This window comes from Pteropus vampyrus, unplaced genomic scaffold, assembly GCF_000151845.1.
Source record: "Pteropus vampyrus isolate Shadow unplaced genomic scaffold, Pvam_2.0 Scaffold193, whole genome shotgun sequence".
Taxonomy (NCBI): Eukaryota; Metazoa; Chordata; class Mammalia; order Chiroptera; family Pteropodidae; genus Pteropus; species Pteropus vampyrus.
In genome coordinates, this window is record NW_011888974.1 from 316,567 (window position 1) to 342,085 (window position 25,519).

General features: G+C 30.9%; 1 protein-coding gene across 1 annotated transcript in view; it reads right to left on the minus strand.

The window, feature by feature from the left end:
• Positions 1-25,519, minus strand: part of GTF2I (general transcription factor IIi) — a 94,270-nt gene that overhangs the window by 26,014 nt on the left and 42,737 nt on the right. The window contains exons 10-17 of the mRNA XM_023537491.1: positions 20,013-20,128; positions 17,945-18,001; positions 16,030-16,092; positions 8,871-8,981; positions 7,372-7,437; positions 4,735-4,918; positions 1,600-1,658; positions 760-831 (exon numbers count right to left, since the gene is read on the minus strand). Of these exons, the coding sequence (XP_023393259.1) occupies positions 760-831; positions 1,600-1,658; positions 4,735-4,918; positions 7,372-7,437; positions 8,871-8,981; positions 16,030-16,092; positions 17,945-18,001; positions 20,013-20,128 (728 nt within the window). The remainder of the gene's footprint in view (positions 1-759; positions 832-1,599; positions 1,659-4,734; positions 4,919-7,371; positions 7,438-8,870; positions 8,982-16,029; positions 16,093-17,944; positions 18,002-20,012; positions 20,129-25,519) is intronic.

The window sequence follows — 25,519 nt, forward strand, 5'->3', positions numbered from 1 at the left end:
ATTTTTAAGATATAAGATGAAGTGACTACCTGTGGAGAAAGCATAGCAAGAAAGAAAAAAAGGCAGCTCAGGACTGAGCTGTAGAGAACCATTCCCAAAATTTAAAGAATGAACAAAAGGGAGGTGACATCAAGAGAAATAAAATGACAGTCAATGAGACAGGAAGAAACTATGAGTCAATAATTTTCCATAAAAGTAGTTTAAAATAGTTTTAAGAAGAAAAATAAGACAACTATGTTGAATGCCGTTGAGAAGTAGGATAAAGCAGGGGAAAGAGTGACTTTTGGTAACAAAACATGTTGCAATGATAAACCAAACCTAAGTATTTTAACTGTTCAGGGATACAAGCACAGCGAGCACAACAAACAAGATTACTACAAGAGTCTGGGACACGTAACATTTTCTGATAACCAGGTGTGCTAACTAAACACTCCAGTGATACACTGCCACTGAAGGTCTCTTTTATTCCAGAGCAGCAAAACATTTTTAAAAGGTCCCAAGACAAAAGGTTTCTAAAATGTGAAATGCACTATGCTGAATAACCTATAGTGTACAAAATATTTACTCAGTAAAGAGTGTATGGGGGTTCATTACACTATTCTCTCCCCTTTTGCACAGGTTTAAAACTTTTCATCATAAATATTTGAAAAGAATAAAAGAAAATTGGAAGTCGCATTCATTGTATTTACTTTCTTAAAGTAAAATTTGGGAAAAATTATTGTATAATATACTTTAGTTGGGGGAAAAAATTAGACTTACCAAATTTTTTGCAGAAAAGCTGATCTACCATCTTTCGTAATTTAGTGATTCTGGCATACCACTCTTCCTTTACTGTAAGAGTAACAAATATACACATTTCCTCGATTTGATGGCATTAATATACTATAATTATAAAATAGGCAGCACTTTTGTTTTTGACTAAAATTATTTCTAAGATTTCAGAATGTGTTTATTAAAACAGCGCTGACACTGAATAAAAGAACAAATGAAACACTGACAAAATGGAAGTTTGTAATTTAAGAGTAATTTTACACAGGTACTCTAAAGTTTAACAATTGAAGGCAGGAAATACCACAATTCAGTTTACTCAAGAACAGCTAGCAGGTGATTTCTACAATGATAAATTTAGGCATATAAGACGGCTAGTAATCCTTCCAACGTACAAATTCTAAGTGATGCAACTTCCATTTCAGATATATACCCCACTCCACTCAAAATCAAAAGCAAGTAAGAGAGCAAATCACAATTATACTTCCTTCAAGTCACATCTAACAAACAAGTGATGAAAATGCTAGCTTTTTGCTTTAAGAAGTAAATCTTTTTACGTCCTGGGTATGATGATGAATGATTATTCAATTGAGTAATGCAGACTTGGGTAATAAATTATTCAGATAAAATCTGAATCTCAAAAGTAAAACAGACAGGCTTCTTTTAGTCTACTCAGAAATGTGATGTTGGCACTTATTTATAATGGGTTATTAAGAAGAAAATGAGTTATTCTTCTAGAAAATATTGGACAATATTTTGACAGTGTTTGTTTCTTATACATAATATTCTGATCTGACACACAATTTGACACAGACTGGAGTAGAGACCTACCTCCTGAAGCTGGTTTATCAAGTTGTAGGTCTTCACGTGTTGAATTCAGAAGTTCGTGTCTGAAAGGTGAGAAAACATACTAAATATTTACAGGTAATAGTGAGTAAAAAAGTAGTAACTACTAGTACTTACTTATTTAATATTCAATCAAGACCAGTTTAAAAAGAAAAGACAATCTGGACTCTTGAGTACGATTAAATCTCAATTTCTTGAGATTTCCAGAATAAAAATAAATGGTACCTACATATTGTTTCATAAGGTACTTCACAGAACATGTGTCCTCACAGAAATTAAATTAACTTGTAACCCAAAGGCATTTTATAAAAGCATAACACCAAAGGAAGTAAATAATAAAAACTTTAAATGGATCCTTTAATTTTACATTACATTGACTATCTTAACTTCAGCATATATAAATTGTTTATAACTACCCTAAATATATTTCAATACTAACATTTACAAGATAATACACTTGCTTTTTTATTTTTCAGAATATGTAAACAGCTTATAAAACATAATTTACAGATGACAATTTCCACAATCTAAATTCCATATCCTATATCACTCTATTTTGTTGTAATGGCCTAAAGTAATGGGGAAGAGGGGAGAGGAGGGGGAGATACCACAGAAAAGTATACCTAGATTAACAATAATCCAAGAAATGATGGAAACTAATACAAGATTAAGTCAATGGTGTATATAATATTTGACCAATATTAGTGAGTTGTGAAATAAAACATTTGCTCAACTCTACAGATAATCTACTAAATAAACAAAATAGTTTATGTTTAGCAAGCCTTACCACATTAATCTTTGGGGAAAGGCTTTAAAAAGTCCATAAAAAGATGGCTTCCCATAAATGAGTACCAGAAGGACTTGAAACAGGATATACATAGCATAAAGTACCTCTGATAAGCTTGCATAAACATTTAAACATCCAAATATAGTTTTATAAGCTTTAAGGTTAGCAAACATAAGCAAAACCCGAAAAATATTTTAGATTTATTTAAAATAAAATTTAAAACTTTTAACAAGTTAAAAAACAAAATGACAGTACAAGAGTCCTTAAAACAAGAAACTTATTAATATATCAGTGTGAAGGGAGAAGGATGATTCTTGTATATGGTTCTAGGCTAGTGTCAGGGTTTTAGAACAAGATAGTATGTCTACAAATCGATTTCATGAGAGACTACTAAATCTTTAAACTACAATTTATTGGAAAGAAAAATAACTGTTAGCAATAAGCTCCTCCCTGTGGAGGATAGTTCACCTATTATCTTGAGATATTCCTTGGGCTTTTTTTCATCTCTACTTAAATCTTAAAAGCTCCTGTCATTATTTAATGCCAATATAAGCTGGCTTAGTTTTACTTTTTGATCAAGATGGTTGTTAATTTCTCCATTTTCTCAACAGTACCAGAGCATTATTAGAGTAACGAAGTTGAGCACCTTTCCAAATGATGTGACTATTATCCTACTAATGTATTCACTTTGTTTATAGCTTAAAGATGTTAGAAAAAAAAAAACTGTATCAGTTGTAATATGCACATGACTCAAAAAACAAACAAACAAACAAACAAAACACCTCACCAATAGAAGGACTTAACATGAAAGCCATGTATTTCGAAAGAAGTGAACCATCCCCACTCCCTGGGGGATGAATATTGCTTAGTCTAAACCCATCATGTTATCTTTCCCATGCCCAGTTGAGGAAAAAGCACTTGATACAATTCTAACTGGAGAATTACAGCTATGTTCCAAGGTTGACTTGCTCTCAAAAAAAACACAGGAAGCTACTGTGTCTCTCCTTCATAGATGTGTCTGGCTGTGAGGCCTAAAACTATTGTATCCAACTCAAGACCAGTCTAAGAAAACTATCAGCAAAAGGAAAGAAAAATGAGCAAAGCCCCATGTGCCACATTTTAACCATCCTATCTTTGACTTCCTTGCGAGGAGAGAGAAGCATCTTACCTTATAAAGCTAACTTGAATAAGGGTTTTTGTTACTCACTTCTGGAGACATCTTAACTGCTACCTTTCCTTTTTCAAGTCAGAAAATCTCTATGTGCTTTCATACATGTTTGGCAAGTCTGACTGGCTAGAGAATCTAAAGTTGAAATCATTTCCACCTAGAACGTGGAAAGAATTGCTTAATAGTGTTACATCATCCATTAATGCTCAAAGCAGGTTTATCATCAGTGTGATTTTCATTCTTTATGGATGACCTGATTTTACTCTCTAGAGTCTAATGATTTTTTCCCCCTATCCTCAGGGCACTGAAACTTTATGAAGTAGTTCATTTTTGATGCTCTCCCCTTTCTACTTTAAGTCAAATATCACTAGATGAAGACTCAATATTCTTTCTCATCTTTCATATATACAATCTTCTTTACAATTTATAAGACTAACAACTCTCTAGTCCTATCGTTAAAATTTTTAGTTTAGTAATTATATTTTATCATTTGAAGAAATAATTTCCAATTATTTCTTTTTATAAATATTCTAGTTCTTGTTCCATGGATGTAAAGTAATAGGAAATTTCCACATATTTGCATTGCTAAATCTGTTGATAAATACCTTCTTAGTTTTTTAAACCTTTTATTATAATCTTAATAGAATCTAAGAGAACAGAAAATGTGGCTGCCATTTTTAAATGGAAGCATTTACACTTCCAATTCCAATTGCTGCACTTTCTTTTAAACTATCCTTGCTACACTCTTTACGTCAATGCTAAAGAACAGCATTCCTGCTATCTTAGTTTCTTCCCATTCTTACTTCTATTGTTCATTTATTTTTTACAATTTACATATATTTCCACATATGCTTTAAAAAATTCAGACCTAAAAATAAGACACTGACATCGTATTACTTATTTTCTTTAGCATGCTTGTCAGAAAATTAGAAAAGAAAATGATGGTTGTATGGCAATCAAGCATGAGCAGGAGTTCATGTTCCAAAAGCCAACTCTGCCATGACCAACAAAAACTTATACACAGATACATGGAGAAGTAAAAAATAAGATGACGTATAATAATTTAAACTTAATTGAAATATAGCCCTGGTAGTTAATAAATATTTGTCAACAATATGAAAAGATGTACTAATCAAGAACAAAGAAAAGAATCTAAGAGTCTTACTTTTTAATCACAAAACGAATCCTTTCCTTTGCAAGTAATATTCTCTCAAGGCGAGGAATTCCATAAGTAGATGGCCTTCTAAAAGGAATTCCTTCTGGAAGTCCTTCCACATATAGATCTTCAACATGTGACTGGAAAAGAGGGTATGGGATCGTCACAGGACCTTTGGCTTTTATAGCTTGAGCTTTAAGGGTAAAAACAGAAGAACAAACATCATTACATGACAAGGACTAAGCACAATTTGCAGAAAAGAATAATAGTTGAATATATATTGCTCTTAATATTCGTAATTTTTATAACTGCTTCTGTTAATTATAATTGAATCAGAGAAAAATAGTACGAAAGAACTAAAAGGAAACACCAAAGATGTTACTGCTCAATTTAACCAAATCCACAATGAACTAACATATGATTGTGAGGTAATGTACATATGTAGTCAGACTTTCTACTGAAATCTAAATCACGAATGAACCCAGAAAAAATATACCAGTTAATATCAGCTAATACATACAATATGTAATGAGAGAGGCAGTATTTTTAAAACATTTAAAATGTTAGTGTAAAAAGGATATTTTTAAAAAAATAACAAACAGAAGATTTAACTATAAAAATTCTGATAAGATTTATCTCCCCTAAAGTAAAATAATGCAACAATTGCAAAAATTTAAAAGCATAGGGAATGTTAGAATCAAATATAGTTGATAATACTGTAATGACTTTGTATGATCATGGTGATCACTTCTTAAGGTATAAATGTCAAGTCATTATATACTGCATACCTGAAACTAATATAATAATGTATGTCAACTACATTTTAGTTTAACAAAAGAAATCAACTATAATGAGTAGATACTGATTTTATTAAACTATATAGGGTAGTTTTCCTAAACAATAAGGGACATTCAAATATCACTGGCTATTAAATATAATGTTTTTAGATGTGATAATGAAACTGAGATTAAGACAATGCCTTCTTTTTACCCAATTCCCCAACTGAAATACAGATTTCTGAGGGGTAAAATACCATCACATCAGAATTTTTAAATATTCTTGCATCAAAAAGAGATGGGACAAGAGAAGAAAGGAAATATTGTAAAATGTTAAAGTTGAACTTGGGTGATAGATACTTTGAGGGTTTTTGTATTCTTTTGTTTTTGTGTGGCAATTTTCATTATTAAAAGGTATTAAAAAGCATCAGTTGTGTTCAATTACAACATGGGAATATTTATAGTTTGTAGTAATAATTTCACAAGTAAAGCCTTTTGACACCAAGTAAAGCAATGCCAAATTCTCTATGACTGCAGACAAATACCACTATTCTTTTCAAAGGCTTCTAGTTCATTTAATTCACACACAGTTACCAAAAATGCTTTCCAGTAAAAGGAAAGAACAGCAGAGGTACAACGAACACTGCCAAAAAGGTCCCAAAGCAAAAATGACTCCTACAGACTCCCCTCAACCCTTTCTCCCTTAGGAATTGCCATCAGAACAGCTCCACTTTTTGCTGGTATTTTATGTAAAAGTCTATTTGCTAAACATTAATATCTGTACTAAAGTTTCAAGTGTACTATATTATACATTAATGAATTAGATTTAACATCTTTTGTTAATATAATACATCTGAAAATCATATTCACATATAACAATGAAAATAGCTTCCCTTAAGGCAATCACCATTGACCGTGTTATAGTGCTTTCCATGTAGAATATGTTATGAGTTTCTGCTTCGAAATGGACCAGTTAAGATCACTAGCAAAAGGCTCTGACTATTGAAAAGTAGGATAAATACTAAAAAAAAAAAACTTAAGGAAATAACTGAAAATATTTAGGAAAAGTTATTGAACTCATTAAATTTACCCTAATTCTAAATCTTTGTTAAGGGATAGGATATCTATGATAAAGAGAGAAATGTTCATGTTAAGTTTATTAAAGTAAATAATGCCAGCATAGTTTATCATTTAAAAACTTCACTTAGAAAAATTCAGTGATGCAGGACAGCAATAGAGAAATTATATTTCCAAGTTAAAATTTGGTATATTATAGAATTTTACAGTTGATTGCAAAAAATCGTCCAAATAACAATCCTCTTCCCCCAACAAAACAGATGATATTATTAAATGACTGCTATTTTTAGGTGACCATCAGGTGATAACGAATTGCTTATTTCTTTGATCACTATATAAAGAACAGTGAAATAAAAGGGAAAGAATTTGATATTTAACTTAAACTCAGTTATATATCATGAGAAAACAAGAGTACCTAAATGCATCTAGATTTAATATAACACATTAAGAAAGACTATTATTTAAGAAAGTAATGTTCATTAAATCTCCAAGATCTAGGATTTTGCGACAAATATATAAATAAACTCTCAAATATACATGCTGAAAGTTTAAAAGAAATGCTAATTGATACTTAAACAACAACAAAAAAACATTTCCTAAGCTTTGTAGTAATCTAGAAACAAAGTTTCTAATATTTGGACAGATATTATCCAAGGACCTTTCACATCATAAATATGTAAGTAAGGTACAATTCACTGGCAGAACTGAACTTGTTCGCATTAAATGTAAAGGAATTCCATTGTTGAAAAGCTTATGAACAAAATATTACAAGAATTTTTGAGTTTAGACTTACCATATTTTCTTTCAAACAACTCTTCGACTTGTTTACGCAGATCAGTAATTCGAGCATTCCATTTCTCTGAAAATTGAGAGAAGTTAAATCTCAATAATAAATCCCTGTTTGGGGCACTAATAAGTTTTTAAGATGATCCAATATCTAATGACTTATTTTCCACACAATATATCTTAATTTTTAATAATCTATCTCCATCTATATAATTTTACTGCTTTCCTGAGACCTTTGTCATTTTTAGTGGTTCTTAGAATTGGTTCAATATGAGATTACAGGGGATGTTTTAAAATTTATTTTTGAAAAACTTCATACCACTTTTAGTCCTGTAATTTCTGAAAAGCGGGAGGGCAGGAAAGTCCAGTATGATAGAGCACTACAAAATGGAGGCAAAAAGGGAGCATTTGAGATCTTGCTCCCAAACATGTTATAAATTTGGCTCAAATAAACTCGTAAAAATTCTTTACAGGTTTGGACAGTTCTTATGTGGACTGGAGAATTAGACAACTAGAATCTGTAGAGCTGATGGGAAGATGAGAACTACTCAGAGAAAGATCTCCAAATCTACAGAGGGGCACCTTTGAGTTTTTGCATTCTTTCCAGACTACTCTCATCTTTGTTCCTGGGTTGCTAATGCCTCCAGAGGACCACGCTGCCAGAGGAATGGCTCCGTGAAGTACAACAGACCGCCCCAGAACTCTCCGGTAGCCCCTGGAGTGAGTAATGCCCAGATTTTCCCTTAAATACCCTAAAATAGACTGAGAAGGCAAAGTAGTTTTGAAGGTGTTAATCTGCTGCCTTCTCAGATCACTGGTGCTCTGACAATAAATGATTATTTTCAATATTGCCCCCCCCACCAAAAAAAAAAAAATACAGAGGCAAAAAAAGAAGGAATCTCTAAGATCATTCAGGAAAATTTCTAAAATATGTTTAAGTTATACAGAAATAAGACTTTATACATAGTTGCAACTTATAATCAAGTGTTGAAGAATTTATGTAAACTTGCTATATAAATCCAATTTATATCCAGTCTGTGACAATGACAAATTAAAATATTAAAGTGTTATTTTAAAAAATATGTTAAATGTTCTATCTATTCATAATAAAGATCACAAACACAATTTATCATTAATATTTAGTCCCCTCAAAAGACTACATCATCCTCTGGATTTGGTTAGATTAACTGATGGCCGTTACACAGAAAAAGAAAAATCAAGATACGAAATTTATCTTAAATAAAGGTTTTAAAGCTAAGAAAAATAACTGAATTACCAAGTCATTAACACTGATTTAAAGTCTACTAATTATAATTAATAATACAATGTCTTTTGCTCTGGTAAACCCAAACTATGTTTAAACTATGTCTGTAAAGTTACTTCCCTCAGATTAGAATATAAAGCAATAATACATTTTAAAGCATCCCTTTAAAGAATGATGTAACTTTTATCAGTAACATAAAGAGTTCAGAATCAAAAAAGGCCTGCATTTAGTCAAGAACTCACCAAAGTTGAACTCTCTCACTTTCCGTTTTCCGGCATTGGCGGGTTCTGTGACTGGTGGCTGGGGTGGCTCATTGCTCTTTGGTCTCTTAGTAGGTGGAGAATAATCATCATCTTGAAAAAGAAAACTGTCATCACTGGAGGAACAAACTAAATAAGTTATAGCCACCACCTGTTAAGTTCTCAATATTTAAAAAATGCGGGGGCTTTAAAATTGTTTGGAATATCAATCATTTCTGTAGTCATTTTCGGCATAGTTTTCCTACTATTTTGGGGTATGCTCAAGTGGATATTCCTCATTTTCCCTGTCTTATTTCACTTTTTTTTTTTTTTACTTCATTTAACTTGAATGAAGTCATAAATTTCCTCCTCTCCTCCCATAACTCCTGAGATGGCTGCATAGAATTATAGTCTAATTTAAGTCTTTCAAGAAAAAGGTTTTAATGGAGACAACTACATAAATATATGCGAATATGTAGCTTGAATGACAAAAAAAAATTTAAGCTTATATAAAATCCAAGCATACATAAGCAAGGAAGGTTGGATAACTGAATGCCAAACACTTTTTACAAACATGGAATTTACAGAATTAAAAAAATAGATCTGCAATATTTGTGAAACAGGTAATGTTGATTCAGTCAATACAAAAACCTATGTAGAAACAGGCAATCAGATATTTAAGCACAGAATACAGACTTCTCAAGACATCTGTAGTAAGAGTTCATGCTAATCTCTTCATGGATATGTCTGCAATTCAAATCTGCTATACTTTCATATATCTAATGCTAAAATTAAGGACATTTGGCTCAAATAAGATTATCACTTATACTCCCTGAAAATGTCAAGTGGCACACTACTAAGACGTCTGCTCAAACACCATGTGTAAATTATTGAAAATATCATTTAAAGATGTCTGTACTTAAAAATATGAGGTAGAGAACAAAATTACTATTAAAGACACAGCAATAACAAAAAGATAACATTAAAATACAAGTTACCTTTTCAGATCAGTATTATTTTCATTCTCATTTTATAGCTAAAGAAACAGGCTCAGAGAATGTTATGTGACTTAACCATGTTACATTACTAGTTAGTGCAGTTAAGATTAGATTAAGGGCATAACTCTTTCCCTAAACTAATAGTTTAACTCTCAAACAGATAACAAGGAATCCAAAGTCAGTATATTATATATACAATGTTCCCTGGGACAGAAATGGATAACTTTTATATACTTTGTATGTCAATCAAGAAAAAAACCTGAATGCAGCCTAAAATACTTATATTTCTTTGCTATCATAGCATCAGAAAACACAGACATAGTTGCCCTGGTGCACTGACTTTGGGTTCTTTTTATAATGCCAACAGATATTTTGGTAACCTGAAATCATTTACTGATTGACTATTCCAACCAATAGACAAAGACGGTACCAATAACACCAATACCACATAAAGCCACGTCAGGACACAATTATACATTGGGAAAGACAAAAATGCTAATTTAGGGGACACTATTTTAGAAAAACGACATCATACAAACAACTTACGACACTATAAAACTTTCATGTGTTGGATGCCACTGTAAAAATCCATGTTCATATTCAGGGGGGAAAATCTACGGTGGAAAACTACTTAAAAATGACAAACTACCAGTAAAATAAAACTTGACTATGTCACCTAGGCTTTATAACTATTAAATTAGTACAAGGATTAAAAATGCTCAGAAGACCTATAATAGATTACTAAATTTAATATTAGAGTTAAACCTAAGTAGATACATTCTGGAAAACATATTAGGTATCATTAATATGTTTAGCCTTCAATTCTGAAAATACGCTCAAAAGAAAACCCTCTACTTTCCAACTTCCGTTTATAGAAGCCTAAAAGTATTTTTATGCTAGTTTCTAATGGGTAAAATGAAATAAACTAGTTTCACCTATGACTATTACCAAAGCATTTTAAATGCTTAATATTAATATTTCTTCCCAAACATTAAACAATAACATTTCAAACAAAATTATTTTCCCTAAAGGCTACTGTCACCTAAATATATCTAAAGATCATCATTTAAACTGGTTGTTAAAGTGAATTGTATAAAATAAAAATTGAAAGAGTATAAAATGAAAAAGGAAATATAGCTACATGATGAAAATCTCAGTTATAATCTAAACTGAATTTGAGGCCTAGGTAAAATGCCAAGAGCGCTTTTCTTTAGTGTGAAGACCTCACTTCTTAAATCAGTCTAACCTATTTTAGAACACAAAGGACTTAATAGTATAAATATATTTTATAAAAGTAAACTCACTGACCATAAACAGAAAACAGACAAATATGGGGGTAAATTTTTAACAAAACAACAATTTAACATAGATTATAAAATATTAAAAAGTGATGTCACATTCAAGTGATAAGTAATGACGTTCAATCTATTAAATGTGAACAAATACAAAGAGATGAATTTAATTATTTCTGATAAAGTATCACACCACAAGTTCTATTGAAAAGAGTAACCCATTTAAATCGTAGTTGAAACAGGGAATTAAATCATAAGAGTAGCTATGAACTTAGCCACACCTTCCATTTTTCTCCACTCTGCTGATAAAAACTCCTTGGTATTGAGAAACTATGAGAAAATGTTACTTTTGACCTCAAAATCCTTTTCACAAAGATCAAGATTATTTCTCTTTAGCAGAAAATATTAAGTAAAGCTCTAAGAGTTTACCTCTAATAATCGAGTCCAGCAGATAGCACTGTTTTCTAATTATCATGGTATGGTGTTTCAATGTTATAAAAAACTACATATTTCAAGATACTTCAAAATCAAGCACAAACTAAAAATGTTTACAGCATCAAAACCAAAAGCCTATAAAATGAATTTCAAAATATTTTAACATGCAAAAGCTATTATTCGGGAATATGTAAGTTATTGTATCAGTACTAACAAAAGTAGCTCCCACACCTCAAAAAGGGCAACAACTTAAAATTTGCATTCAGAAAAAGACCATTTTCCTTTTAACATCATATTTACAAATATGCCTATAGATAATACAAACTTGAGAGCTAAAATTTTATCACTGCATTCTCAATGGTGAATGCATTAATAGAATACGAAACAAATTTTTTGATACTCTTAATTTCAACATGACCAAATTGGTAATGATTTTTTATCAATTTAAAGAAGAAAATTTAATGAACACAGTAACGTTCACAGTAGAATAACACCTAAACAATCTGACACTATTCAAAATTAAACACAAATCAAAATAAACCAGGCGCTGTATCTCTTTTAAAATTACTCAGAGCCATTAATTACTCTACACATTTCAAATTAATAAATGGCATTTTCCACCCATGGGTCCAGGTTATGATTCCTCTAAAACTCCAATTTTTACATAAGTAATTGAATGGTCATTAAGTGACTCTTCAAAGCACAGAATCTTCAAATGGTAACCTACCCAATTACATAGATTCTATGAACTCTCCAATAACATTTATAAAATAAGCACTGTACTTAAACAATGACAAACAGCAAAACCTATTGGCCCTATTCTTCAGAACTCGACCCAGAATTCGACTTATGTCAACTACCACCATCCTGTTCTAAAGCACTATGTTCTCTGTTCTAGATAACTGCAATAGCCTTCTAAACTAGATTCTTGCTTCTACTATGATCTGCTGTCTTTTGCAACACAGCAGCTTTGTTTCTTCAAAGTGAAGTACAGAACCTGGCCCTCCTTTGTTCAAAACCCGCCAATGGACTTATCTATCTTGTTTATTCCTAAATCTCTGGCACGTAATACAGTCCCCAGCACATACAAAGTGTTTGGTATTTGTGAAATGATTAAATGGATATTTGAATAGTCCTTAATTATATGCAGCAACCAAATATTTATCAAGGACCTAAGCATGAATTTCACAAAAAAGGATACCACCAGAGGATGACATAATCCAACTACTGAAGCTCTGAAACAGTATTATCCAAATTACAGTCCAATGTAAACCAATTATATGTAGAACTGAATTCCTATGTTGAAATATTTATGTATATTTTTCAATTTATACGAGAAAGAAATAAAATTTTAAATTTCAAGGATAGTTTTACTTTGGAAGATGTAAATTAATTTTTAAATGAATTTATTTAAATAATTAATTTAAAGAAAAAAGTGATGAACAGAGTAAGGTTAGGCCACAGCAGAATGAACATATGTGAATGTCTCAGGTTTGGGAAACAATGCCCTAGAAGAGAACCACGTGACAAGGAAACCTCTTTTAAAGCAAAAAACTACCCATTACTAGCCTGCCATGACAACTAGACCTCAATTTTTGAGGTAAGATGTTCTCTGCACTTATCAAAGATATGCACATATCAAAGTCATGACAGCAGTTTCATTTTACCCCAAAATGTAGTTGTGATATTTACGAAATCAAGGACTGCGTGGTCCCATTATTCCAAGGGCTATTTCTCAAACCTGTCACATAAGTTATGAATGTGTACTACTAACTTCACGTACAAGTGAATCACCACAAATGAAAGAGCACACTGCTGGCAATGGGTGAATGTTATGCTTCAGAGATAATGCATTTGTATCAGTGTCAATTAGCCCCTTCATAACTCCACTTAATTTCAAATAAAGATATCAAAGTTGAAGTACTGCAAGAAATCTGACAAACTTACTCGATGACAAAGTTTTTTTTTTTTTTTTTAATCTTTTCTATAAGCTATTTGGGAAACAGAAAGATACAAATGGAGAAAATAAAAGTCATCCACATGAATATTATCTTCATTTATATTCTAGTATTTTCTTAAACAAAATTAACATTTTCTAAATACAATTTTCCTTTTAAAACCTTGACTTGTTCGTGAAAGAGAATTTCTTTTTATCCACTAAACATATTACAATAGAGGTCTTTTTTTGGATGACTTACATTAAAAAAAAAATCATTATTTCAGTGCCTGTATCATTCTTTTCTGTATCATTTTTATCATTATGAGGCTATACCAAAACTTAATTTTCTTACTATATTTAACTAGTTTCTACCTACCATTCTGCAATTACCTTTCCAGAAAAAATAAATTATATCCTTATCAAACAAATGCATAAGTTCTCATTTGATCTTCCTTATTAATATCATACTTAAACTTTACCCTCCTTAACATATAGATAAAAAATGATTAGCAATTTAATTAACTCTATTATATAGTTTGTTCATGAACATATATATACCATGGAAAATTAACTACTCTACACAGATCTAGTATTTCCCTGGTCTTCTAAACATAAATAAGCTACTTATATAGCAAAATTCTCCTACTTGTTGACAAATTTGGATGATAAATCAAGCTTCTTGTAGTATGTCTTAGTATAAGAAAATAAGATTTCTCACTCCATCCAAATAGTTAAAATCAAAACAACTGACGTTTCAGGTTCACGAGCCATCTATTTTGTGATTATCATTAACATCGTTTTAAAGATCTTATATTATAAAAGCATGTATTTAAACAATTTTAATACTGTCTTTATCTACTTTTAAGATATGATAAAATTGACTTGGTTATTTTTCCTATTTAAAAACTTTGTCTTGTCTGATCTCGGAAGCTAAGCAGGGTTGGGCCTGGTTAGTACTTGGATGGGAGACCACCTAGGAAGACCAGGTGTCGTAGGCATAAAAAATAAAAAAATAAGGAACCGTAAGCTAACAGGTCCTTGCAATCTGTGAGGTCAACCAAGGGTTGCCTCCTCTAAAAAAGAAAAAAAGTAAAAATAAAAATTTTGTCCTAATTATTAATAATCATCTATTTTTTTCTATCTGTATAGAAAAGACAAAGTTCTGAGTGTTTATAATATTTATACGCTCTTAATATTTTCTTCTCTGATGAGATTTCTAAATAAAACCAATTAAATTCAATTATATAATGCTAGACTATAAACAATTCAAAACTGCTTTTAGGTTAGTAAAATTATATTGATAAAATATATATATTAGAGATACTAGTTGGAAGTATGAGAAAAATTCTATTAGGTAAAAGCTATCAATCAACTTATATTTTAGAAGCAATGAAGACAAACATTTTGAATAGTTAGAAGTAGCCAAACACTATACAAGTGATACCTGTAGAAGATATATTATTAGAGAGAGAGCGAGAGAGAGAAAGAGATCAAGAAAGGTTATGCAGCAATTGAAGAAAAAAAAAACAAACAAGTAACAAGATGTGTGGTTATGGAAAAAAAACCTACAGGAAATGTGACATATGTATATTTTAAATGTTTATTATAATGTATTCTGAAAGCATCTATATATTTTTATAAAACTAATTATGTATACATCAAAGTATTTTTAAATGTATTATATACACAATAAACTGAGTATAGGGATTTTAGAGCAGGGCAGGGAGAAATAAAACTTTACATATACAATTTGCTGTGCTGTTTCAATATTTTATCTTAATAAAGAATTACTTTGAGGGGAAATTTTATAGAGTAGTATAAGACTATTTTAAAAGGAAAAAATCAATATGTATTTAATTTTTAAATATGAAATGTGATACTGTTAATATTAGCTCAATTTTTAAATAGCTCAGGACATACTGGCTCATCTGCATTCATGCACTATCTTTGATGAAAAACATAGGTCTGAAGCAACTTTAGCTATAGAGATCAATTTAGAATATATCTGTAGCTACTGATTTAAAAACAGTTTTTAAGAACAGATTATACGTTCGCTTCTAATAACATTTTAGGAGGGAACTCACTTTAAAAACTGAACTATCAACACTTTCTCTTCCACTTTACTCAAGTAGATATCAGGGGTTATACTGATACTAATTAGGTCTCTTCTATCACAACCCAGTAACAGGTTACAGAATATGGTTTCATGTGCATCCAATCTGGTCATAGTTTTCATTCTGTTCTCGATTCCCAATGATAGGAAGTATAGCTTGGTCCACCACTCATTCATGGCTTACTTCTGTTGCCTAAATCTCCCAAAGCACTGGGTGTGCTGCTGGGAAGTGGGCTACTTTGGTCACACATACACATATATGCTTCAATTTTTATCACAAGTTTCCTTTAAGAATGAATGAAATGCATACTTAGAAATGTGAATGTGACAAGTGTTCTTATGACCAGAAGTAAACTTTTGGAATCAAGGCTTTTCAATAACTAACCTTCAATAGTCACCTCAACTTCGGGGTCCTCACTTGTTTCTGAAGGGACATGTTGAGTAGAATCTTGAAAAAAATAAAATTCTAAAATGACATTCATTATAAAGCACTTTCTTTATGTTCCAACATTTTATTGATCTGATACTCCAAAAGCAGCCTACTATAAAATTTTACTGGCATCTTAATTCATCTCATATTTATTAAAATATCTGACCCTTTTAATTATAAGTAGGGATAAGAAAAAATAAAAATTAGAAAAACTCTGGAAAACTATTAAATAATACCAAGTTATCTGTAATAATGGATTAAAAAAAAGTTGTATTTTTAGAGAATAAAATTATAATAAAGTCACAATTATTTTCCTGCTGTAACTAGCGAATGCTAGAATAAAAACAAAGATTTTTTTCTTTTTTTCCTTTTCCTTTTTTTTTTTTTTTTTACTATTTCTTCTCTGCTTTCAGAAATTCTAGGAGTGGTTCATATTGTTAAATAAAACAATTTTCTGCAATGGGGCCTTCAGATCAAGACAATGACTACAGCAAATGCATATAGGACTATATTCCCTAACTTTATATGCAAGATACTTTTAAAAATTAAAATTTTATTAATATTTGTGTTACTACACAAAACAAATGTACATCAGAATGTTAGTGCTAGAAGTTCAGCTAGAAAGTATCTTCATCAATTCTCTTTCATTTTGCAAAGGTTGAGAGATTAATTGATTTGCCAAAGATCATGTTCATTGGTTAGTAAAGGAATAAAGACCAGAACCCAGGTTTGATTCAACTCTATTAACTTTGCAATACGACAATTAAAATATCCTCGAAAACAAAATACTTCAAAGCCTAATATCTAATTACAGAATTATAAACTGTGAAATGAAGTAATTCACATTGCCTGATGAACCCTGTACCATATGTCTATACATAGGTATTTTGTTGTTGTGAATACCACCTATCCAAAACAGAGAATTTTGTTACAGAGGAAATATCTAATTACCTTCACACAGTAAAACATTAAAAAAAAAAAAAAAAATTCATCCACATTATCTTCTATGAAAAGATGTAAAAAAGAAATGTAAAATATTATTTAAAATGAGCATGTCAATATTTCTGCAAGAAACATATTCCAGTTAGAAACCCTAATTCTAAAAATGAATTTGAAAAGATTAGCCAACATTCCAAGGACCTTAAGAACTCTCTCTACCCAAAAAGGGTAATAGATCAAATTAATGATTTTAAAAAATAAAAAAGCAAATAAAATAAAAAGTTACAAAACAGACTTCAATTTTATCCTAGAAAAATAAGGTACAACATGACCAGTTTATGAGAGAAATAAAATTCTAAAACAAGATAGTTATCTTACCAGTCATTTTCTTTGGGAGCAAGCTAAAAAATTCTTTTGAAACTACATAAACCACTTAAAAATAGGAAGCCATTCTACATAACAGTTTAACTCAAGATTCCAATAAGTAAAAAGCTGTACCACAGTTAAATATTCATTCAATCCTAAGAGCAAAAGAGGGTAACTGCTAAATAGGCAAAGTAGTTCATGGGGTAGTTGGAGGTATAAAAACAAGTAGAGAGGACATCTCTCCTTTATTAATCTTATGTAGAATACATTGCCTTACTTTTAAAAATGGCACCATTAAATAGTATGTTTAAAAATGAAACATGAACAGAGCCAGTAATAATTGTAATTCTAAAATACTAAAGCCATTCTTTCTTTAAAAAATTTTAATATGGCACAAAATGACCAGTACAAACGGTGAGAATTTTGCATCAGGAAGAGTTTTACTTACCGTTTAAGTTTTCATCCCCATATGCTTTATTATTCAGTACAGTAAAAGAGGTATATTATATCTTAAGACTTAAGCATAATACAAATACAGCAAAATAAAAATCCCTTTATTTCTAACCTTCTGCTGGTACTTCCATTTCTGTTCCATCATTGCCCTCTGAAGAATGATGGCTTCCTAGAAGGAAAATAAACCTCATATAATAAATCAATAAAAAATTACATTGAAAGAAGAGAAACTAGGTAACAATGTAAATAATTTAAAACATATAACATAACATATACAAACTGACTCTTTAACTCCTTAGCAGCTAATTCAGACAATGTGAGCTAATTCAGAAAATATTTAACACTTGAAAATGCAAAAATTACTTTAAAATGTAAACATATACAGTGAACCTAAGTAGTTTTGGGGATTTAAAGTTAGTTACTGTAACTAAACATATAATTACTCATAGATGTTAGAATCTGAGAAACAGAACGATTGTTTCAAAGTACCATGCTCATCTGTCAATGACGCACACATACAAACACAAATTAGAGCAAATTCTTTCTTTGCTCATAGACTCTATTAAGTTTAAATAAACAAGTTCAGGTTTTGCCGTGAAATGTTTCCTGCTTTCCAGTTTTACTATGGTGGAAGCTATGGAAACTCAATCCCCATTATTTATTCAAAATTGTACTTAAAGGAAATTTTAAGTTAAAATTTAAGATACTACCTTTAGTCTGAAAAGCAATTTAATTCAGGTAATATAATCTGCCTGCTTCTAAAAACTGGAACATAAAGCAATGTATCAGGTTAGGCAGTCACAAGGTAAACAGGCTCATCCTACTAGAGCAGAAGCTTTACTCATAAATAGGAAAGAAGTAATCTAAAACATTAGAGAGCCACTTAAAATTAAGTACCCAAACTGCCCCTAAATATTCATCATCTGACCTTAAACGTCTGAGCTACTGGAAAAGGTTGAAAATCACTGCCTTTGTGTATAAATATATTACCTAAGAGTAAGAATAAATCACAGGGGGGAAGGGGAGAAGCAAAATCAAGTCTATTTTGTCATACACTGAAAACTAATTTCAGAAACTGTACTAAATGTACATCACTCAGATACAGGTTTTAAATATATTTTATCTTTATTTTTAAATATCATTAACTACAGTTAAAAAAAACTGTCATTCAGTGTCTAGTACCTTTGAATTTAAAATGCAATACTAAGGTCAAATACTTTTGGTTTTCAATGTCTAGCATTATAATCAATTACCTTGGGATTCATTTCCACTTACTTCATATAATAAAAACTCACCTAAGCTCAAAACGCTAGGTTAATCTATAAATCTAGAGCACTGAATTATTCTTTAATTTTTTAAATATGCTTTCTCAGTACATAGTCCGTTCCCTCCTCTGTTTAAACTTTAACATTAGAATTTATGGAGCATTAGGTTATTTGACTCTAATGTCGAAGAAAACACAGGTGTGAAGTTAAAGGAACAAGAGATAATGGAGATGAGACCAGTACTTAAAACAGAAATACTGGGTAAAGAATAAGGACACTTAAGATGGTTGTTCCACCTTCGCAATATTACAAGAGTGCATGTAAACTGTGATTCTACGTCTTTTTTTATATCTGAAATAAGCAATTACATTTATATTAAAAGTAAAGCTAAAGAAAATAAATCTTATGCACTCAAAGCCAGGATAGACAGAAGTAAAAGCCATCACAAACAGCCTATGTCACCAAGTATGGGAGTACTATACAAAAATTTCCCAAAAAGGTATTCAATTAATAAACTTAGGTAGGGATTTATAAGTGGTATTTTACAATCTTTCAAAAAGCTAAATATCAACATGACCTTATCAATATTTACATTACTAGCGATACAATAAACACCTTACTTCTGACTATTCTGATATAAGGTATAAATGTGTACTTTACCTTAAATATGAAAGTGTGTCATGTACCCATTTCGAGATTCATTACTAGATTCACAAAAGGGAAAATTGGTTTTGAAAAATTGTTGCTTGTGAAGTTCATTTATGTTTTTTTTTTTAAAAAAGGCCAATACATTTCTTTTTCCTTTTCCATTTAGAAAAGTAATAACAGATATAAATACTAAAACACAGTCTGTCCAATATAAAGAAACATTAAATAAAAACAGCATGTGGGAAAATGGAAGTGAAAAAGTTATACCTTGCAAAGACTTCGAAAGGGGGAGTTTGTCATCAACATCATCAGTTTCAGAAGGGCCTGCTTTGGAATACAAAGATAATACTTCAAAAGTAATCCCAAAACTATTTTTTGGGTCACTTTAGTAAAGAAATTTGGGTGAAAGATATGGAGTGATACGGCCTTTTCGTGAACAAAAAAGGCAAAATAAAAAAATGACTGAATATGAATGGTGTCAACTTACGGTCTCAGTGAATAGAAAAGGTGTGCTCAGATAAATTTATATATAGACAGTTAAAAGAAGCTTTAAAAATGACTAGACATATGGATTGAATGGGAATGAGATGTCTAAAATGGTGAATATGGTTTTTTTTAAACAGTAAAGGTTCATAACAGCAAACTGCAACTTTTATGTCATACAGATTGTAAGTGCAGGGTTATCTTACAAGGTGTACTTGTTCCTTCCTTGACAAATATTTGCTTAACCTTTAACTCTTGTCATACTGAAGAAAAATGCAGAATAAATTATTATACCTTTCTTAGACTCTCCAAAATCATGTGATTAAAGTTTCAGTAAGCTTGAATCTCCATTGAAATAGAAACATGACAAACTAACAGTTAATTCTAAATCCCCCTTTCCTGAAAATCCATGAGTTTTTTAATAACATAGTTCTTTCAAATTATTAATATGTAAAGTGTTTAGGTTAATTACACCTTCACAAAATGCTATAGAAATTATGGTAACACATTTGAGTGTATTATTCAAACATTTTAGTGATAAAAGATTTTAAAAAGAAAAGACGTGTTTTCAATGGTTATGTAACATAAAACATGTTCTTTTATGACTATGAATACAAACCACTTCACCAACTAACTCTGAATTTTATTTGGAAAATAGCCTGAGACTTTTGGAAAGCTTGCTAATACATGAGAACTTTCACAAAGCACTAAAGCACACATTATAAGCAAAGGACACATCGTAGAGGAAAATAATTTCATTGAAAATACAAAAAGTTTGTATTTGGAATCTCAACTAAGAGCAAGACACTGAATTAAAGAGACCTGAATTCAAATGCCAGATTCACTGCTTCCTAGTCATGTAATCCTGGGTAAAAATACACAGAAAAAAAAATGAGTAATAGCTAAGTAGCACATCTGACCTTCACACTCAAAATGCTACAGTCACTGTGAAAATCAAACATTACCAAAGCTCACATCTGAGTATCACTATCTTAGAGGAAGGCTGACACATGCAGAGATGTCCAAGCCTATTTGGGAATACCAAAATTTTTGAGAGAAAACATAAACGTCCTTATGTAGAAGAATGAACAAATTGATCACATGATATAACTACCACAATGATGGTACTAAGTCTACATGAGACAAAAGATGTAAATCTTGAAAATTTATATTGAATGACTGACACACAAAAACATATAACAACATATATAGTATGACATCACTTGCGTCAAGATTAAAAACTGAGAAACTACTATACATAAAATGATGTGTATGGACATATATACGGATACTTCTGTGGGGATATATACACAGTAAAAGTATAAAATCATTATCAGAAAGGACAACTCTCAATTTTAAGAAAATGGTTAACAGGAGGAAGAGAGAAAAAAAGTGGAAATCTGAAAGACCTCAAAGAAGGCTGTCAATTACATATTTAACATGTTACATCATGTGAGAGTTAGGGGACAACAAAATATTAAGGTTCAGTAAACCCAGGCAGATTTACATTATGTATGCAGATTTTAAATATTCCATTTAAAAAATATTTTAGAAACACAATATAGCAATGCAAATAAATTAAGTACACCCAACAATGCGTCTCACAAATTATGTTTTACAAATGAAGCCTGAAACAAGAGTACATGCTGAAAGACTCTGTTTATATTAAATACAAAAACAAACAAAACTAATCTAGGTTGTTACAAGTCAGGACAAGGGTTACCACTGTACGGGGGTCGGGGATGGTGCCTGGAAAAGAGCCCAAGGGAAAGGAGCTTCTAGGATACTGACAACTAACAACAGATCTTCAGAATGCATAAAGCACGACTGGCAGAACTGAAAGGAGAAACAGATAAATCCACAAGAGGTGGTCGAACATTTCAATACTCTTGTAACTGATAGAACAAGCAGACAAAAGTAATAGTAAGGATATAGGAGACATGTACCACTCTACCTACCAAGCTTAACAAAGTTAAAATAACTGAAATTATGCAAAGAATGTTCTCTAAACATAATGAAAATAAACTGAAAATCAGTAACAGAAAGTTATCTGTAAAGTCCACAAGTACGTGAAAATTAAAACTACACACTACTACATAAACCACAGGACAAAGAGGAAATCACAAGGGAAACTAAAAATGTTTTGAACTGAATGAAAATAAATACAAATTAAAGATTATGGGGTAGCTAATGCCTTAGAGGGAAGTTTATGGCATTAAGTGCTTGTATTGGAAACGATCTCGAATCAGTGATTTAAGCTTCTATCTTAAGAAACATTAAAAAAATTAAAATTAAAATTAAAGCAAGCAGAAAAAAAGAAACATTAAGAGCAAACCACTGAATGTAAACGCTAGATCTTTGAGGGCAAAAAAAATTTTGAGAAAACTCTAGAGCTGGACCAATGGTTCTCTACTGGGAATGATATGTGTCCCCCAAAGGATATGGCAATGTCTAGAGACAGTTTTGAGTGTCACATCTAGAAAGATGCTACTTATATCTCTACTGGTTAGAGTTCATGGAGGCTACTAAACATTCCACAATGCACAGCATATATCAGATGCCCACAACAATAAAGTGGTTGATCTAAATGTCAATATTGCCAAGCTTGACAAACCCTGAGCTAGACCAACGAAGGAAAAAAAGGAAAGACACAAATTACAAAATTGGAAATGAGAAAGACATCATGATAGAACTTGCAAACATTTTTTTAAAAAGGAAACTTATGAGTACACAAATTCCTTAAAAGAATCTGCCAAATCAAGAACAGAACAGTCCTATAACTATTAAAATAAATTTTAAAATTAAAAAATAACATCTGTTAAGAATATTCAATGATGTATAAAAAGAATTATACTTCATAACTAACTAGTGTTTATTATTCCAGGAATACTTGGCAGGTTAACATTTGAAAATTAATGTCAATTACCATTTGAACAGACTAAACAAGAAAAACAATATAATCACCTGGATAGATGCAGAAAGACCTTTCACAAATTTTAACGCCCAATCATAACACAAACTCTTCACAAATTGAAACAAGGAAACGTTCTCAAACTGATTAAGGGCATCAACAAAAAACTCACAGCTATCATACTGAAAGATTTCCTTCTTAAACTGTGAACAAGGTAAGGATGTCTGCTCTCACTACTTATTCAACATAACACTAGATGATCCGAGCCAGTGCAATTAACACAAAAAGAAGAAAGGAATTTATTAAATTTATGCACGTTAGAAAATCCCAAAGATTTAAACAAAAAGTTGGTAGAATAAGTGAATTTTAATTAGGTTACAAGACATGAGGTCAGCACATATAAATCTATTGTATGTAGTTCTATACATTAGCAATAAACAGTTGGGAGCTGAAATGTAGAAGAATAGTACCATTTATGGTAACATCAGAAAACATTAACTACTTAAGATATAAATCTTACAAAGTATGTACAACATCTGTATGCTGAAAATCAAATACTGATAAAAAAAATCAAGGAAGAACTGAATAGAATAGATAAGATAAACACACACAAACACAACATGCTCATGAATCAGAAGATTTAATATTAAGATATTCAACCCAAGCAAGAGATTCAGCACGACCACCACCACTGATATTTTTTTAAACCAATCAACAAACTGATTTTTAAAATTTATATGAAAAAGGAGCTAAAATAGGCAAAATAATATTTAAGAAAAACAATTTTGGAGGACTCTCACAATTTGATTTTAAGACTTACTATAATATAAAGTACTCAAGACAATGAAATTTTGACAAAGATCAATGTAACAATATACTCAAGAAACTGATAGATGTAAAGGTAATACAATGGAAAAAGAACAGTCTTCAACAGATGGTGTCAGGAAAACTCGATATGCATAAGTTTCAACTCACTATCTTGCACACTATATAAAAACAAGGCCTACATCAATCACAGATCTAACTGTAAAACCATAAAAAATTTTTATGAAACATAGAAGAAAATCTGTGACACTAGGTCAGGCCAAGATTTCTTAGCTACGATACTTAAGCGCAATCCATATAAGGAAAAATCATCCATAAATTCGACTTCATTAAACTGAACTATGTGCAAATAACACACCATAAAGGACTCTTATTCAGAATATACAAAGAATTGTCAAGATGCAATTATTACAAAAAGTGTCCAAACTGCATGGACTGTATCTCTCAGCCTGTGAGATAAAAAACTAGCTGTCTAGCTCTCATCTTCTTCAACTGAACTTAGAAAATTATCCCTTCAGGCAATCTTTCTCCTCACTAAATTTATTTCCAACTCTTTATTACAAAGGCATCACCTTAAAATCACTCATATGCCCAATTTCAAAAGGGGGCAAAAAAACCTTCTAATATCATGGTTGATAACAGCAACACTAAAAGATAACACCAAAGACAAACTTTTTATTTTAAAAATTAAACATAACCTCTATTAAAAATATATATTTTATTAAATAGCATTTATTAAATTTATGCACTTATGTTAGTAAGGTAGCAACAACTGCTATGAAGTCTAAATATTTTCCAAAATATTAATGTATTAACTAAAAATCCTCAGAATTATCTCAGGCTTGTAGCCATGCAATTCCTAATGTCATAAGCAATATTCAAAACCGACAGATAAAAGTCATGAAATTCACTATGAAACGGTTTAAAATATGTATACAGATATGTGTATGATTACAAACCAAAATAAATTTATTCATAATGTTTTTATAATGTTCCAGAACTGATAAAGGATTATCTTTTTATATAAACTAAACCTATAAGGCAAATATATTAAAACCAAAATGAAGTATCATAAGGCACCTACTAAAGTAGCTAAAAAGAATAAGACTGACCATACAAGTGTTGACAAGGAAGTGGAACAACTAAAACTACTGTACACTGCTGAAGGAAATATAAAATAGTACAAGTACTGTGGAAGACAGTTTGGCAGTTTCTTAAGAAGTTAAATACCTACCATACGTCCCAGCTATTCCATTTCTACGAATCTACTCAGGAGAAATGAAGACATTGTTCCACACAAAAATTTACCCACAAAGGTTGACAGAATTTATTTTTAATAGCCCCAAACTGGAAACAACCAAAAGATCCATCAATAGACAAAAGAGATAAATTGTAGTATAGCCATAAAATGGAATAATGCTCAGCAATAAAATGGAATTAGCTACTGATATATGCAACATTATGGATGAATTTCAAAACAATTATGTGAAATGAAGCAGGTCACAGCACCCCACCCCAAGAAAACAGTACATACTTTATGATGATTCCATTTATA